At 47.4% G+C, this 17051-nt stretch overlaps 1 protein-coding gene across 1 annotated transcript in view; it reads right to left on the bottom strand.

Moving 5' to 3' along the window:
* Dap (death associated protein) overlaps positions 1-12432 on the bottom strand; it is a 49637-nt gene extending 37205 nt beyond the window's left edge. Inside the window, exon 1 of the mRNA XM_051182605.1 lies at positions 12252-12432. Within this exon, the coding sequence (XP_051038562.1) occupies positions 12252-12306 (55 nt within the window). The 5' untranslated portion in view covers positions 12307-12432. The remainder of the gene's footprint in view (positions 1-12251) is intronic.
* Between the last annotated feature and the right edge of the window lie 4619 nt (positions 12433-17051).

Raw genomic sequence — 17051 nt, 5'->3', positions numbered from 1 at the left:
GCTACATACGAGGCCGATCAGAACAATCCTTCCCAAACTGTGCTATGAAGGCTGCGGCTGGCAGGCATCACGTTCTCTTAAAAAGTGGTTTCATGGAAACACACTTCATGTACAACAGAGCTCACTTATGTAGACAGGCTGAGTACATTCAGAGCGGTGGGGCAATTGTCATGACTGCTCTCCCTCACCATGTAGAAATCCCATACCCATGAACAGTCTTCCCTGCCCATCCCTCCTTGGCTCCTGGTGACCATCAGTCATATGTTCCTAATCTGGACATCTAGCATGAAGAAGAAACCATAAGACACAGAATTTGGTCGTTGGCTCTTTTCCTTTGTTTTCAAGATTCACCTGCTGCCCCGTGTATGAGGGCTCATCCCTTCTTAATGCCAAATACTGTCCTCTGCACGGATATAGCACATTTCAATGGGCCCACTCACCAGGTGATAGGCATTTTGTTGTTGGCAGTTTGGTCTGTCATGAGCATTGCAGCTCTGGACAACATGTTTACAATTTTCTGTGCCTGGGTCACACAGAAACTCCCTCCCTACTGAGAAATGACCAGGCATACACCAGGAAGAGGCCTCTACATTCTACACATGTGTGCCCACACTTGTTATTTCTAACTGTAGTCAAGCTAGCCAGTATGAAGTGGGAAGTCCTTGCAAGATGAAGGAAGATGGGTTGGAGGTGGAGGGTCTAGGATGGAAGAAATGAGTGATAGTATTCAGGCATCTGTACTGGCCTGTCCTTGGGATTCTGACAAGATATGCTCACCCTCAGCTGCAGCCACTAGGAGCATCACTTGTTCTATTCACTGCTTCCTTCATAAAGGGCCCTGCCCATCTCCCATCCCTCTCTGTCTCTTCCACACTCTCTCCCCCTCTTTCCTTTCTCCTCTCTCCTGCTGCTCCTGTCTCCAGAGTCCTGTCTTCCCTCCCCGCTTTATGATCCCTTCCCCTAATTTAAAAAAAAAAAAAAAAAAAAAAAAAAAAAAAAACCCTGTGCCTTTCTCTCTCGTGCACATTTCTTAAATTACAATAGACAGAACCCCACTGATTACTGTGAGTGCGTGAGTGTGGAGGCCGGAGATGGGCACTGGGTATTTCTCAATCTTTCCTTCACCTGCTTTTTCTCAGGTGGATTCTGAGGAGCTGTCTCTTCCCCACTTCCATAGCACTGTGATTACAGGCACGAACTAGCTTTTATGTGGGTATCAGGAATCTGAACTCAGATCCTCGGGCTTTCGGAGTAAGCATGGTACCAAGTTGGCTATCTCCCCAGCCTCAGATGGGTCCAAGAGAGTTTTGATGAACCTGCACTGCGCTAATGTGCATCAAGAAGCTTTTTGGTGGGATGGAACATGAAGTTTCCCCAAATGTATCTGACAGCAGATTTTGCTCTCCAATAATCCTGGGTATCATCTTTTAGTAGCATTGTTCCAGGACATGGTTTGCAAGTATGGGCCCTATGATCACTAAGCCTTACACCATGGTGTGGGGTTGAAGTTCTCTGAAGAAGCTGATTTGTCCTAAGACTCTGGAGAATGTCTGATTTAGTCTGAGCTGAGCACTGGGCCAGTGCAGAGATGGAATTCTTCAGGGTGAGAGTTAAAACTACCTTGGTTACAGCCATCAACAGCCATCGACTTCAACGTCTGTCTCTAACCTAATGTTCTCAAGACTTGGATAACTCTCTAGAATGTATTGGTGTTAAGCTTGGTAGACCCATAACCTCTACTGGACCTGAAATTAAGAATGAAGTATCGTCTGAAGCCTGTAAGAAAGATTTCCCACTTGGGGACGGCCCACCTGGCTGACACTCTGGACAAGGCTTCTGCTGACTTGTGACTTCCTTCTGTGGCTACAAAAGTTCAGTACATCTTTCACAGGGGTTGTGACAGTCCCCCAGATCTCCCGAGACACAGGTATGCCAATCTGGCTCAGGACAAACTTTTTCTTTAAAGTAGAATTAGTTTCCGTCGCACACCCTTGCCAGCACATAGCTTCAGAGACAGGGACTTCCTAAGACACAGACCTCTAAGTGAGGACAGAGTAGTGCCCTGGCATGGGAGGTTTCTGTGGCACTTAGAGCCCTGCTCTCCCTCTTGAACATCCATAGCCTTCTGGGGTGGAAGAGGATGTACTCTTCTACCACAGTATTGCCAGTATCCCATGGAACAGAGTAGCCAGCTTATCTCTGGTGTTCCTGGTTTGGATGGACCCTGCTGGGTCACAAGGAATGGGCGAGTTTACATCGTGGATGGACAGGGAGGAGCAGGTGAAGGTCTTCTCAGGCTTGCCCTCCCTGGGAAACATGGCCAGCCTTAGGTTTGGAAAGATAAAGATACTGGTTTCGTGCCCAGCAGGACCCTACAGCTGTTCACAGAAGGCAAAGGAACGGGCTGGTAGGTCAGAGGGCTGTCCTTAAAGGGTATGTATGCCAGTCTGAGCTTGAAACCAAAGCCCTGGTCACAATGCTACTTTGAGGGAAAGAATGGGTGCTGTTTAACAATGCTCCCAGAAATGCAGCTGAGGCTGCTGGAGGGACCCTTCCTTCCCTGTGGTTCGAGCACAAACTTGTTTTTCTTTAGTTGTAGCTGCCTTTTGAGTTACAGCTATCCTACTCAGCAGCTGCCACCCCACCCCCACCCACTGCCAGCAGCAACTAGGCTGCAAGAGCCCAAGCCTGAGGGAATTCTGTTCCCTCAGGCACCAACTCTTTCAAAGCTACTAGGAAACTTACTTCAATCTCTGTCCTGCTAAAGAACTCAAAATTCAAAGGTGGAGATAGAATCCTGCTTCCCAGAGAGGCTGAGTAGCAAGTGGCTCACCTAGCTGACCTCCTTGAGTCTCCCAAGTCCTCCTGCTTTTTCTCGCCCATCATAAACCTTTTCCACCTGGCTTCTCTCTACAACTTCCCGTCAGCTAGTTGCTGATCCAGCCTCTCTATCGCAGGTGAACTTTATTTAATCAAACACATCTTCATACCATTAAACAAATGTTCCAGAGCATAAACAGAAGTGACACATCTTAAAATAATATTCAACAACACAAAAATCTGCCTTCTATCTCAACAACTGACCTTTAATAACTTCATTTCTCTTTAAAGAGCTTGGCTTTGTCTCCAAGTCATCAGGTCGTTGTTGGGGACTTAAGTCCTCCCTTATTTCTAGTCATGTGCTTGTTGCTTGTTTCTGGCACACCCGTCTTACAGTCACCTGTCCTGCTGTTTTGTCATCTGAGGTCTTTGTGCATCTACTCTTGCTGTCTGCTGACCCTGAGCTTGATGACTGTGGACCATGTGCTGTCTTCCCTGGGAGCAGGACACCTCATGATCCTTTCCTGGTGGAGGCAGTAGCTCTGTGGAGAGGCCATAACTTCTATTTCTTCCCTTCAGGCCCTGTCATGCTTCCAGTGGATTTCTTAGCATTCGAAGGGCCACAGCAGACGTCATAGTCTGAATGTGGCATGTCCCACTCAGCTGTGTTTGCAGCCCTTGGCCTCCAGTTGGTGGCTCTGCTTAGCAGGACTGAGGACCTTTGAGATATGATGCCTAGCTGATGGACATAAAGTGTGGTGGGCGGTGGCTTTGAAGATTATCACTCAGCCCTGGCTTCAGTCCTGGGCACTGTTTCTTGATTTGCCATGTCTCCAGTCACCACACCTTCCAATCACCATGAACTCTGCCATGCCTGCCTGGCTTCAAGAGACTGAGATTGTGACCAAATCCCATCTTTCCTCTTTACCTTGCTTCTGGCAAGTATTTTCACATAGACTAACTAGTAAGGCAAGAAATGTACCATATAATGTACATTTCAACTTAACGCACACTAAAAGCATTCCTGTGTTCACAAATTCTCACTTTCATTTCCATCTGGAGCCCAGGCTAATGGAATCGGGCTTCTTGCTGTCTCACTGTGCTGCTGGACAGGCCTCTTCACAGTCTGACCTCTAAGCACCCAGCTTATGTTGGGATCTGGGGGGGGGGGCGGAATCCTACACCCCACCCACTAAGGCCCAAGTCTCATGTCTGTTTCAGATCCTTCTTTGTTCCTGGTCCTTAGGGTTCAAATTGTAGGCACATTTTTAACCTAAGACTCCCAGCCTCACTTGAAATGGAGACTTAGATCAAAATTCTGTGGTGTGTTATGGTTTTCTATCTGAGAACTATGGAAGTTTTTGACGAATGAAGAATCTAGAACTGTCCCGTAAGTGCTTCTCAGAATATACTTCCTTCTTCCTGCCCATGACCACCAGAAGCTGATGGAAAACACTGTTGTGTCACCAAATACATATAGTGAAGTATTAATAGCCATAGCCTTAAGATTGTGATAGTGTATGCCATCAAATGCATATGATCACCAAATGTATATGGTAAAGTATTAACAGCCATAGTCTTAAGATTGTGTTGGTGTTTGCTATCAGGGCCTTTAAAGAGATAAGCTAAAATTGAAGGTGAATTCCAATGTAACTGAACTTACGCACTTTCGTGCCCATATATGAAGAAAAGGTCATGTGAGTTCATCTGCCAGATGGAGGTTAGGGGGAGGGAAGAAAGCAGGCTCAGGAGGAACCAGGCATGTCAACACCTTCATCTTGGACTTCCAGCTTCCAGAACCATGGGAAAGAAATGTATATCACAGGAGCTGCCCAGGTGCAGCATTCTGTTACAGGAGCCGTGGCAAAGGGACCATCACTGATAAATGACGTCTCTGGAACATTTCAGTCTGGCAGTTCGCAGATGTTCCACAAACTGACGACAAATGAAAAGGGCTGTGCCACGAAGACAAAGAGAACTGGTAATGAATGTCAAGGTGACATCTGAAATGACCGCATCTCTGCAGGCGCTCCAGAACAGCACATTTCTGCAGGCACTCCGGAACAGCCTGTCTGTTCCTCTGAAGAAGCACAGTGCCAGAGCCCAGTCACCTAGCACTTGCATTTAATTTCAGTGTCTAAAAACAATTAACTCCATTAATCCATCTCAGTATGTTTGTGATTAATGCAGCAATAAAAAGTGGCAATGTTAATAATAACTCAAGGTAGAGGCAGATTTATTTTAGCTTGCAATAATGCCAAAAGTTATGACAACATATTGCATGGTTCTATCAGCTTACCTAGAAAAACTAGCAATCTGTGGAATCATTTGCAAATCTAGGCGGTTTTGTTTTTTTTTTTTTTTTTTTTTTTTTTTTTGTTTTCCTTCTGAGACACTTGGAAAGGAGAATTCCAGATTTTTGTTTTGTGGTTGTTACTGAGATGAGATTCAACATTTGAAGTGTGATAGCTTCCTTTTACACTCAGTGTAATGGCAAGGTTAAGGACTGGATTCCAGGCCTTCAGGTTCAAATCCCAGCTCTGCCCGCACTTGTGTGAATGCATGTACATGTGTGTCTGACACTCTCTGTGAAGAAACATGCCCAGATATCCATAGACATCTTAGGATAACTCCTGAGTTAGGTGAGCTCCTGAAGCATCTCCCAAGAGAGTCTGGCATATACGATATGCTCCACTCTACCAAGCATGTACTGAAGTGAGGATTCAGAGCTCAGAACAATCTCAAGTACTCAAAGCCTATGTGCTTAAACATTTCCTCACTGTGGAGGTAACAGAACCCATGGGGGGGGGGAGATCATTGTGGTACTGACAGACATGTGATGCTGGCAATCAGCATGAAACCACTGTTAGGTAAGGACACTTCCAGAGACTCGTATCCTGGGTAATTCTGCCACATCTGCCCTTTTATTGTCACTGTGTTGTAGGCATTGAATTAACCGCACCATCATCACACTTTAGTCACTTGGTGCTAGGGCCCAGTTTCTCCCAGGGGCACAGTCTGCAAGAGGCCCAGCTGAAGCAGGCAGAGCTACATGATCTATGTTCTTAATCAGTGGGAACCCTGCCAAGCACAGAGCGCAGACCAACTATGGTCAAGTCCTGATCATCAGATCACCTGTAGAAGGGAAAAAAGTTTGAAATAAAAAAGCAGTCTGTGGAAAAGCCATCCAATGGAAAGAGGGTAGACCAGGAAGCAAATGGAGTGGGCAGTGACTGACTACCTGCCATCCCTGGCTGAAGTTCTCCTCAGCTGCTATAGTGCTGAACCGAGAGGGAGCCACTGGCAGTTATTGCTAAAGCTCAGCAAGAGGCTGGGAAAATCTGCAGCAGGACAGTAGATGGAGGGGAGGATGTCTTCCAGAACGCTGCAGGAGTGGGTTTGGCTGTTAATAACACACACCGTGTCTGCAAAGCTTGAGTGAAGATCTTAAAGCATGTCGTGCAAGGGCGGCTGTCCTTGTCCTTCCTTGAGAAGAGCTGTTGAAATGGTATCTAAAGTAGGTAATCCACCCTTAAGAGATGAAGGGCTCTTACGACTGTTTTGATGGGGAGAACACAAGAAAGCAACCCACATGTTGTAGCATTAAGCACAGGCAGTGAACTGTGAAGGCATGTAAGGGGGGCGGGGGGGATGGGGTGGAATTGACACCCCCCACCCCTGATATGTGGGACAGGGGCTAGAAATTGGGAACAGAGCAAAGGAATGCAGCCTGTCTTCATTAGGAGGAGTGTCTCTATGTTATCAGGCAGGGAAGGGGCCTTTCTTCCGCGGTGCTCATGCAATCCAGACTGTGAGCTCTGTTAGCAAAAGGTGGCTGAAAGGAGAGGGGCAGGCCTTGGGTGTTGATGTCTGGTCTATCACTTTGTCACTTGTGGGAGAGCCCATAGAACCCTCCGCCCCAGACCGGGTAGGGTCCCAACAGAGGCTCTCTGTGAACTGTGCTAAAATTATCAGCCTCTCCCTTATGCCCTGATCCTGCACCTCAGACAGCTCATCACCGAGGAGGCTGAGAGGAAAATGAAAGACAGAAACACTCTGCACTTAGGATACAGGATGCTGAGGTGCTAAGCGATTTAAGTCACATGGCAACTCCTTTCACTCTCCAGGGTGGAGGAATGAAGGTAAGAGACAGAGTGTGGTCTAGGAAGGTTGTGTCCATCTTCTATACCACCACTGTGTCTGAGTGCAGAGGCAGCTGCAGAGCAGCCTTGACAGTCAGAAGAGAAAGCAGGACCCATCGCTGGAGGTGCTGGGGAGAATTGTCACCAGAAAGCCTGGAGGCAGGGACTGTTAGGTGTTGATTCGTACCACTTCTGAACTTTGTTGCGATTGGGGAACAGTAACTGGTGGACAGTAATGATGTCCCTTCTCCCCAAATGTGTCCTACCACAAGGCGATATTAAGGTTGCAGATGGACTTAGAAGGTTAATCAGCTGAATTTAAGACTACTCTTTATGAGCCAGGAAAGAGAAGAGTTAGGGGCACAGTGTGGGTGGCAGAAGGGGCCACTAACCAAGGCATGTGAGTGAACTCAACATGGAGAAGACCTAGAAAGGTTTTCCCCAGAGCCTCCAGAGGACGCCAGCCCTGCTCACACCTTGACCTTAGCATTGGGACACTTACTTTGGACTTTTCAGTCTGTGCAAGAAGGAACTGAATTATTTTGCATTTGCTGAGATTAAAAAGCACAGTGATATGACTAAAAAGAACAAAGTGCACTATTTGCCACTTGACTTTAAACGAACACAATCGTTTGTCTAGTGACTTTTAAGTTCATAGTGTTTCAAACCACCAAGTTTACTATAATTACCCACAGCAGCTACAGAAACTAACACAGCAAAGCATGCCTCTCACGGCCCCACCAGACACCTGATATGTCTACTATATTCATCCCTGTGTGGCAGCCTGAGGGGCCATGGTGGCATCACAGGGGAGGAAGTGTCTGGGGCTCCACAATGCTCCTTGCTGGAGGTTCAGCAGGAGAAAAAGAAACTTTGATTTCTTCAGCTCATTTACTGTACCTAAAACAACTGTTTTTTAAAAAGTGAATATTCCCAATGTAAACAAAAAGATGTCTGATTTTGGATGGGAGAAGGCCATCAACCCAAGTCTGGACACAGAGCACAGTGGCTGAAATGAATAGGGCACACACAGAAGGTTCCACAAGGGGAAGAGAGCCAGAGGTGTCTAAGGGACAGAGGAAGAAATTATAACTGCATTAGAAATGCTAGGTCAACCCTGGTGGAAACAACTAAAAGAAACCAGTAAGTAAATCATTGTCTGCCCTATGGCATGCTAGGAATGGAAGCAGGGGGTGCTTGCTCCCTTCAGCCTGTGGTCACTGGCTGGGTTTACTGGCTGGACATTGGAACCTGCTTACCACATATATGAGAATGCACACTGCAATAAAAGGCGAATTCTCTTTCCATTTTAGCAACAGAGCAGTCTGGAGAATCCAAAAACTTCCTGCAAGGAAATACTTCAGGATCAGTTATGGTCCCCAGGCTTTAGTACATCCTGAATCTGTGTCTGAGAGATTAATGTAATGGAGGTAGATGGTGTTGCTGAAAATGGCAACTCGACCTGAACAGTCACATTTATATTTATTTTCATTTGACTTCATCCTGTGGCAGATGTGAGGACAACTTTGGATGGGATCTCCTTATCAGATTTATGATACCTTACTTGGGAGATCTGGCTCCCCTGGGTAACGGGTGCATGTGGTGGGGGCTATAGGCCTGACACATGTATTTGTCAAGCAAATTTTTATCCAGTTCACAGGGGGACTGTTGGGGATGAGTAATCATGTGTAGCCTGGGCAGCTGGGAAGACCATGGTTGCTGTTAGAACTAACGAGGGCGGCTTCTTAATACGTTGCTGCATTAGTAATGTCAGTGAAACGGACGGGCTCACCATTTCTCTGTACATATTTTCTGGGGAGACGCAACACTAGTGTGGGCTACAGTTAGAGCTGACTGGCTTGCTTTCAGGGAGGTGTGTGCAGAACACAATAAAGTAGCCCCTATCACAGGAAGGTCTCCGGCACGTCTGGCATCCTTCTCTTTGCAAACCACCTCAGTAGTCTCAGTGGCATCTGTTGAGTGATGAATACTATCAAGCTGCTGAGATCCTTCAGGCCAACTCCCCATCCCCCATAGCCAGCTCTTAGATGTTAGCAAGTCACTCCAAATAGCTCTGCCAATGACTTACAGGGCACTGTCCACAGTATCTTGATGGTAGGCCACCATAGTGAAAGTACCTAGCACTTAACATACTTGCTGGTAAGTTGTTACATTGTCCAGACTCTAGCTACTGTTTTTATCATTCCGAGTCTTCACCAGTGCTAAAGAGGATGACAGAGAAGCAGCAGGGAATGTTATCAGGGAGTGAGGTGGTGGGTGGGAACAGGCCCTGGGAGAACTTTCCTGGAGCCATTTACCAAGTGTCTCCTTCCAGGTATGGTGACAGCCCCTGAAGGTAAAGATGTCTTGAAAGCTTAGAAGCCAGAAGTGGGAGAGAGGAGGAGATAGGGACAATGAGGGGCTAGGAAGGCCCATAAAGAGAAAACACAAGAGAGGACAGCAAAAGAGTTGTGGTAAGAGAATTTTATTATTTCCAATTAAAGATCTAAGCACAAGGCTGTTATATGATGTCAGCACTTAATGAAAGTGTTCCAGAAGTTCTTAAGGCAGTCATTTTGACTTATGAACTGTGTTCTTGGCAACCCTTTATTATTCTTTAATAGTGGGTGGCCCTTTCTTCTTTTTATAAATGTTTATTCTGTAGCGCTGCTACTCTCTAGCACTGCCAGACCTTACAAAGGCACACTGCCTTTCTGTCACAGAAAGGCTGAATCCAGGAACTTGTGCAGATAGGGAAAGACTTGCACAGGAGAGGCGTGTCTGGGAACCACAACCTACCTCCAGAATCCTCCTACCCACTCCTCCAGCTGGCCTTGGGATATCAGGCATGTGACTCGGACAGCTACATTACTGATAGACTTTTGGGTCAGGTGAGCTAAAGGGCTTGCCCTAAGGTCACCTGAGCTTATCTGTTTGATTAACTAGAGGACCAAACAGGCAAAGGAGCAAGAGCGACAGTCCCAAGGCTGGGTCCAACTAATGGGTAGCCAGAGGACGGCCATCTGGCCCAGGCTCTCAGGTCAGGTGAGGAAACCCCGAGTCCCAGAGAAGCACAGTGGATGCCTCAAAACTCTAACTTGGAGTCCAAGTGCACTGCTACACAGGCGCAGACAATAGGCCCAACAAGGTATTTCATTTCCAATTAAAAAGTCTGTGTGCAAACCAAAGAAAGCCAGAATACTCTGGTTTCCCCCACGTGTGCGTCTTCTTCCTCTGTCCCTTAGATGCATATGGACAGTCTCCATGTGCAACTTAATTAATGCCATTTTGACTCATATCTTTCCAACAGGCGCACGTTAAGGAACTCCTTATTCAGGGAGACTCAATAGTGTCAGGCCCATGGCCTCTGCCTGTAACCCTGGGGTGTAGGGCATGCAGGGCAGACCCACAGGCAGTCGGACTCAAACTACTCCTTTAGGAATTAAAGGTCAGGGTTTCCCTTAACTGAAATATTTTTGTTGTTGTTGTCTTGTTTTGTCTCTTTTTCTAATAGAACTCTTTCCAGACAGTCTGATTGTGCTTTCCCCTCCCCCACCCACCCAACTTCACACTTTTTAAAAAACCAAAAATTAAGAAACTGTCTCAAACATACACACAAAACGAGAAACCAAAATACACAAGCAAAAGATTAATAAGACAAAAAAAAAAAATTGCCCAAACAAAGCAACACGAGACAAGAAATCTACAAAAATACCGTTCAGTTCATTTTGCGTTGGCTGTAGTGACTGTGCATGGGACTGCTCCTGAAGTGTGGTTTAATATACCCAGTGAGATCACTGGAGAAGACTAAGTTTTCCTTTGCAGGCGGGTACCAGTTTCCATAGATCTGGTTGGGGGTTGGTGTTATGATAAAGCCCGAGGGGGACCTTGGTGGATTCCATGGCAGGAATGATGACTGACAGAGGTGGAGGGACAAACATGTCAGACAGACAGAGCTTAAGTGAGAAGTTTTATTAGAAAGGGAAGGGGGTGGGTGGATAGAAAAGAGGTAAAGAGACACAGAGACAGAGAGAGGACAGATGATGAGAGGGAGACAGGAAAAGTCCTGTCTGCCCCAGGGGAACAGCAGGAACCAGAGCATAAGTGGAAAAGAGTGTGTAAGTGGGCAGGGGTCTGTCTTTTAAAGGGGTCATTTGCACCCGCATGCAAACTACAGTAGTCATGGAACCCTGGGCTGATCAGGGCTCTGCCCAAGTCCTTACAGTTGGAGCCAGTGTCTTAAAGAAATCTTGCAAGGGTGGCTTTGTTTTGCTGGAAGCGAGGATTGAACCCAGAGCCTTACATACTCCATGATGGCATCTCACACAAGGGCTCCCATAGCTGTTTCCACTGCAGCAGGATCCTGTTCTAACTCCTAAACCCAGTTATGTTAGCTGAGAGGCACTGTCACAGTGAATCCGCTTTGGAAAAGGGCCTCTCCTCTCCCCTGTCACTCCTATCCTGCAGTGGGGGCCAGCGACTGCAGTGTGACTTCGTACTACAGAAAGAAGGCACAGATGTGTCCCCTGGCGGGCACGTTCCTCTTCTTCTAAGGTGTGTGTGTGTGTGCTGTTGGAAGCCCTGGTTTATAGCGCAGCAATGTGCAGCAAGACCTGGAAGAGCTTTAAGGAGATGCAGCTGCTCGGACCCGCGGCCTTGGAGCTGGCTCTCAGCCAGCCTTCCACAGGCATCCTTGCCACCTAACCCCACAAGCGTGGCCTCCAGGGAGGAAAAACAGGAACCGAGTGGAGGCGGCGCCCAAGGCACACAGAGGTTGCTTGCCATTTCCTAAAGGTGGCTCTTTCCTGAACTTAACTGCCTTGGCTTCGAAGTTCAGAGTTTGCCTTTAAAAATATCATTTTAACCACTTTCAAGACAAAGCTGGATGAGAAAAGAAAATGTGAAGAAAGGAAGTCATGCTGGGTGATAAACGATCAGAATTATTTCCGTTCCTTTGGTCTGTCAGTGTGAAATGCTGTCAGCCCACGATTAATCACCACGACATAAGACTGTCTTTTAATTGTTGAGGACTCCCCCCCCCAGACAACTGTACAATCTCAGGAGAAACTGCCTGCGTTTGAGTTTTGACGTTTGTACAACTGGGCTTAGCGCGGGCACTCGAAGCGACTCCCCAGCTGGCTATGTGTCCCGCTCACCTGTGACCCGCGGGGGTCCCGCTAACCTGCGCGCGTGCGCATCGCACCGGCACGGGCACACGGGGACTCGGGGACCCCGATCCTGCCCCGCCCCCGCCCGGCGCCCCGAGACAAAGTGCAAACCAGTCAGTACCGGCGGGCGGGTGTCCGGCTTTGGTCTCCAGCTTCCCTTCTGGAGGCGAAGACATGGCGGGAGCCGCTGACTTTCCGAGGGGCGACGGCGACGGCGGGGTGGGCGGCAGTGCGCGCGCGCGCGGGTCCCAGGGGAGGAAGGCGTAGGGCGCGCGCGGCTCGGGGACGCGCAGTGCCGACTTGGCCCGGGGGCGTGGCTCCGGGCGGCTGCGTGGCACGGCCACGCCCACCCGCGCTGGGCGAGCCGCCCCGCCCTGCCCCGCCCTGCCGCGTGGAGCATGCGCAGCGGCCAGCGCCACGTCTATCTCCTGGCCGTTGGCGGGGTAGCGTGACGAGGCGCGTGTCCGTGAAGGCGCGCGGCTCCGCGGTCGGTAGGGAGCTGGACTAGCAGTGCGCGTCCTCGGCCGAGATGGCACTGAGGGAAGCGTCGCCCGCCGGTGGTTCGAAACCTCAGCGCTGGGTTTACATTCGGACACAAAGGCCCAGCTTCATCTCTCAACTATCAACTCATCACTCATGGCTCCTTGGCCCACTCTGCTGCTCGACTGACTCATCCGGTGCCTCTCCAGAACTTGCAGCTCGACAAGATCAGCAATGGCACATCTCCGATCTTTAGGAAAAAGGCGCGCCACCATCCCCTTTGGGCTGCATATATACCTTTGAAGAAGAGGTTGGGTGTTACACCCATCTACTCATTCCTCACCCTACAACGTCTTGACTAGTCCCCTCCCTGACCCCACGCTGCCAAACCCAAAGGTCGCTTGTCCAGTGTCCTTGATCTCTTAGCACTGGGGACAGCTGCGGATCCTCTTTAGATTTAGGGGATGCCATTCTCGGCTGACTTTCCTGCAGAATTGTAAATATTTGCATCTCTACCCTTTCCTTGGGTGCTCTCTCCTATAATATTGTTCTTGACTGGGTAATTCATAAAAGATGTGTTTATTTAGCTCACTGTCCTTAAGAGGCAGGTAGATTGCAGGCTTGTATAGAAAACAAATTCCTCGTAGAGGAGGCTCCCAAGTTTGAAGCCCTTACAGACATCAAATGCACCCTGTAACCCATGCAGCCCACCAGGCCCTTTCGTGACGGGACCTGGCAAACCATCAGCTAGCTGATTGCTCTCAGTTCCTTGGCTCACACTGGCTGTTCCAATGCTTCCTTAGACGGACAGGCCAATTCTTCCCGTCTGAGTATCTACCATTTCCATTGCAGAGTACCATCTCCACCAGACACTCTCAAGATGGACTCCTTCCTGCAACACAGCCAACTTGTAAGGTCAGCTGACCTGAGAGAAGACGCTTATTCCATTGTTCGGATTGCATGTTTGAAAGTACTTATAAAGTATAATACACCAGAGAATATGTTTTTATGTCTGCAATGGAATTTTTTTTTTTTAATCACTGAGTATAAAACACAGGAATTGCCCCCTGGTGTATTAAAATAACTTGGTGTACCAGTCAGTTCAACTGCTTCCTTATTCCAGGCTAGCCTCTACTCTCTTCCTGTGCTGCTGTTGTATGGACAAGAACTTTTATATTCTTACTCACCACACAGAATTCTTTCCCATTGTTGATTTGGCTTCACAAAGGGAGGGTAGCTTTCATTCTCAACTTAGTTTGATAGCATTAAAGATATTTCTTTACTATGCCATAGAAGTTATAAATAAAATGAAGTATAGTTGATTTGACATCCATGCATGGGGCGGGGTCCCACACAAATTCCAAATGCCAAAGAAAAATGAGATTGTGGCATATATCACACACATGTACACACATACTCACACAGGCACAATCACACAGGCACACTCTCACAGGCACACCCACATGCACACACATACTCACACAGGCACACTCACATGCACACACATACACAGACACAATCACACACATGCAAACACCTACTCAGGCACACAAGTGCACACATACTCACACAGGCACATTCAAACACATGCACACACATACACAGGCACACACATACACAGGTACATTCACACAGGCACACTCACACACATGCACACAATACTCTCACAGGCACACCCACATGCACACACATACTCACACAGGCACACTCAAACATGCACACACATACACAGACAAAATCACACACATGCACACATACAGACACAATCACACATGCACACACATACTCAGGCACACTCACACACATGCACACACATACACAGGCACACACACACATGCAAACACATACTCAGGCACACACACATGCACACACATACTCACACAGGCACACTCACACACAGGCATGCACACATAAGAGCATGTGTGGGCACAGAGGCAATCAATCCTTGAGGGTTTCCCTTGGGTTTCAACTTGTCCTCAGTCACAGGGTGACTGAGAAATCATCCAGGGGATTTTCAGAAGCGCTTCAATAGCTATTAACAAATGTGGAGTTAGTTTCAGCCCCATATCAACTTATAGTTTAGTAAAAGACTTTGAAGAAAGAAATGACCAACCTGAACCATGGAAAGTATTCCTCTTCTCTTTATTTGGGAGTAAGGAGATAGAAACTATAAAGAAAATGAGAGTCCCGGCACTGTGAATTTGGATTCCCTGAAGAACCCCAAGCATGTTGTCGATTATTTATGAAAAGATGTGTTTAATGGAGAACTAAGGAGAAGGGTATGGACAAATGGCATTGCCAACTTGTCCTCTGAGCCATGATTTGACCTTGTGGAAGTCTCTGGCTATGGTCCTGTATTGGAGGCAATAATACTCATCTTAAGGAGTCAAATAGTTATTCAGTATTATGGTTTAGCATTTATCTTCTTATATAAAATTTCTTACAAGGGTATATAAATTGCTGTAAGTATAAAAATAAACATGACAAAGACATTGAGGATAAAGAGGCTTTCAGCCAGACAAAATCATCTCAGGGGAGCCCAGAATCTAAAATTGAATAATAAAATATTTTTGTTACTTTGTTTTTAAAGAATATATCCAGGAGACAGTGCTACTAAGACATAACTTTGCCCTTAAAAATACATAAAACCTTTCCGGAAGGGTCTTTGGCTGTGAGACCATCCATCTTAGCGTGGATGTGAGACACCGGGAGCATGTTTAGGCCACCATGATCTTTTCAAGCCCCCAGGCTCTGCTGGGACTTTTCCTATGTGGGCAGACTAGAAAGAAGAGTCAGTGAAGGAGGTCTGTAGACACATTTGAACCCATTTAGACCACACATTGATTTATGAGTTCCAGAAAATGCCGCCTTCCCTAGGGCTCAGTGTCCTAGTCTTAACACAGAGATTGTAGTGTATCCTCTAGAATGTCTCTGGGAATGCTGTGTAAGCCTTAAGGATTGAACAGAAGTCTACCCAAAGCATGTTGCTTGTTTAGAGATTTTAGAGGGAAAAAATGACAGGGTAGAATGTGATAAACCCACTAGAATAGTAACAGGTTCCCACTGCTTTGTGTTGGTTCAGCGAAAGGTGTTCAAGGCCAAGAGCATGAGCCTTTCCGATTGGATGGAATGGGGGGGGGTGTTGTTCATACAGAGGAAGCACAGGGCTCTGGGAGACGAGGACCAGGCTCTCTCCTCACCTAATATGAGAATGCAGTGAGCAGACACAGGAGGTCCCGCCCTAAGTCCAGACAGCTGCATCATCTCTGTACCTGCATTTATTACCTCCACATCTTTCATCACGTAGCTACAAGAAGGCTCCACTGTAGCCTCGAGATAGAGTGGGAAACAGTAATATTTTAGTCCATTATCAGCATGATTTCCTAGTCATTTTGTAGGAGCCTAGCCTCTTCTGACCGCCACCAGGTTTCCCCAGGACGGTTTGGACTGTTTGTGAACCATTGCTGTAGGTCAGCCCTGTGACACTGCCTGTAGATGCAGAATAAAGATGAGTCTGGGACTAAGGCGACGGCAGAGCAGCTAAGCACTTGGCGCTCACACATGAGGACTCAAGTCTGAACCACCCCAAAACATATGTAAATGCCTGGTGGGTATTTCTGCCCACTACATTTCCAGTCTCAAAAACCAGAGATGGGATCCCAGGGCAAGCTACCTAGCAAGACTAGCTACTTGGGTTCCCTCTGGGCTTTTGACCAAGAGATTCTGCTTTAAGGAACACTGTAGAAAAGCAACGAAGGATGATTATACACACACACACACACACACACACACACACACACACACACACACACGAACATGCACACCTACACACATGCAAAAGCATCCATACTCATACATTCCCATCACAGGTACACAAGAACAGAAAAAGAGAAAAGGCTTAAGAACTGGAGGTAGCAGTACCCTAGCCAGTGAACAGGTGAAGTCTAAGGCTTTTCCTTCTTCTTCAGCCTCGCAGTTGCTGGGCAGCCCCTTTGATAGAAGGCTGTATGGGCTCTGCTGCAGCCTCAGATGTTTCTGGGCCCTGCTATGTAGGTCTGTGTAGTAGGTTGTCAGTCTCAGAGCTCTGAGTGTGTTGGTGTACCCCCTTCCCTGTCTCAGGGCTCCCCTGAGAGGAAGAGAGAAAGAGGCTGCCGCTACTTTGTTCCCTTCAAAGCTGTGTGCTGTGCCCTTTCTCAACTTGCCACATGGATGTTGGGACTGCTTTCAGGAAACAGGGGCATATTCTGAGCACATTTTTTGGAAGAAAACTACAAAAAAAGGCCCTTTGTTAAATCTAAACAGCAGAATGATATCCGAAGAGAAAAGCAAGCCTGCACTTGGTCAGTGACCCACCAGCCCATGGAGCTGACCACTTCCTTTTAAAAAGCCTACCTCAGGTATTTCCTGTTAGTAAAGAAAAAACAGACTAAGACAATATTAA

This window comes from Phodopus roborovskii, unplaced genomic scaffold (genome assembly GCF_943737965.1).
Source record: "Phodopus roborovskii unplaced genomic scaffold, PHOROB, whole genome shotgun sequence".
In the NCBI taxonomy this organism is placed as follows: domain Eukaryota; kingdom Metazoa; phylum Chordata; class Mammalia; order Rodentia; family Cricetidae; genus Phodopus; species Phodopus roborovskii.
The sequence above is the reverse complement of the archived record's forward strand: the minus strand, read 5'-3'. Positions and strand labels throughout refer to the sequence as shown.